The following is an 890-nucleotide window of genomic DNA, read 5'->3' on the forward strand; positions in this document are numbered from 1 at the left end:
CTATGAGGAATACCAAAAAATAATAGGATATTGTATGCCAATTATACTTCAACAAAAAAATAACATTTTTAAAATGAATAATTTCTTTTTTTTTTAACAGATAATTCCAGATCCAGCTGGAAAACTGAAGTATTTTGATAAAGTCAACTGAAAAATACTTCCTCATGTTACCATGCTTGAAAGTTCTCAGTAAAGCGCACCGTTTTACTACCATATTTTGTTACACTAGTAATTTCTTGGAGAATATAAAATTTCATGTCAGGTCATGGGGCGCTGGGTGGCTCAGTCAGTTAAGTGTCTGACTTCAGCTCGGGTCATGATCTCATGGTCTGTGGGTTCAAGCCCCAAGTAGGCTCTGTGCTGACAGCTCAGAGCCTGGAGCCTTCTTTGGATTCNTCTCTCTCTCTCTCTCTCTCTCTCAAAACTAAGCATAAAATTTTCTTTAGAATTCCTATCCGGTCCAAATTAAACACTGATGCCACAAGATACACATTTATTCCCTATCTTTCAGAAGTAAAAAACATCAGAATAGGGCGCCTGGGTAGCTCAGTCAGTTAAACATCTGACTTCGACTCGGGTCATGATCTCAGTTTGTGGGTTCGAGCACCACATTGGGCTCTGTGCTGACAGCTCACAAACTGGAGCCTGCTTCAGATTCAGATTCTTTCTCTTTATGCCCCTCCCCTGCTCATACTCTGTCTCTCTCTGTCAAAAATAAACATTTGAAAAAATTTTTTAAAAGATGATTGANAAGCATCCTGTTAGGTGGATTAGCTGAATCATTCCATTTAATCCCCACAGCACCTCTTTGAGTTCTTTATTTTTATAGTTTAGGAAAGTGAAGTTCAGATAAATTGATTGCCCAAAGTCACACCACTAGCTAACATTGA

The 890-nt window shown here is 38.4% G+C and overlaps 1 protein-coding gene across 1 annotated transcript in view; it reads left to right on the top strand.

Moving 5' to 3' along the window:
- Window positions 1-213, top strand: part of PRDX4 (peroxiredoxin 4) — a 25268-nt gene extending 25055 nt beyond the window's left edge. Inside the window, exon 8 of the mRNA XM_077773137.1 lies at window positions 101-213. Coding sequence (XP_077629263.1) covers window positions 101-151 — 51 coding nt within the window. The 3' untranslated portion in view covers window positions 152-213. The remainder of the gene's footprint in view (window positions 1-100) is intronic.
- The last annotated feature ends 677 nt before the right edge of the window (window positions 214-890 follow it).

This window comes from Crocuta crocuta, unplaced genomic scaffold, assembly GCF_008692635.1.
Source record: "Crocuta crocuta isolate KB4526 unplaced genomic scaffold, BGI_CrCroc_1.0 scaffold660, whole genome shotgun sequence".
In the NCBI taxonomy this organism is placed as follows: Eukaryota; Metazoa; Chordata; class Mammalia; order Carnivora; family Hyaenidae; genus Crocuta; species Crocuta crocuta.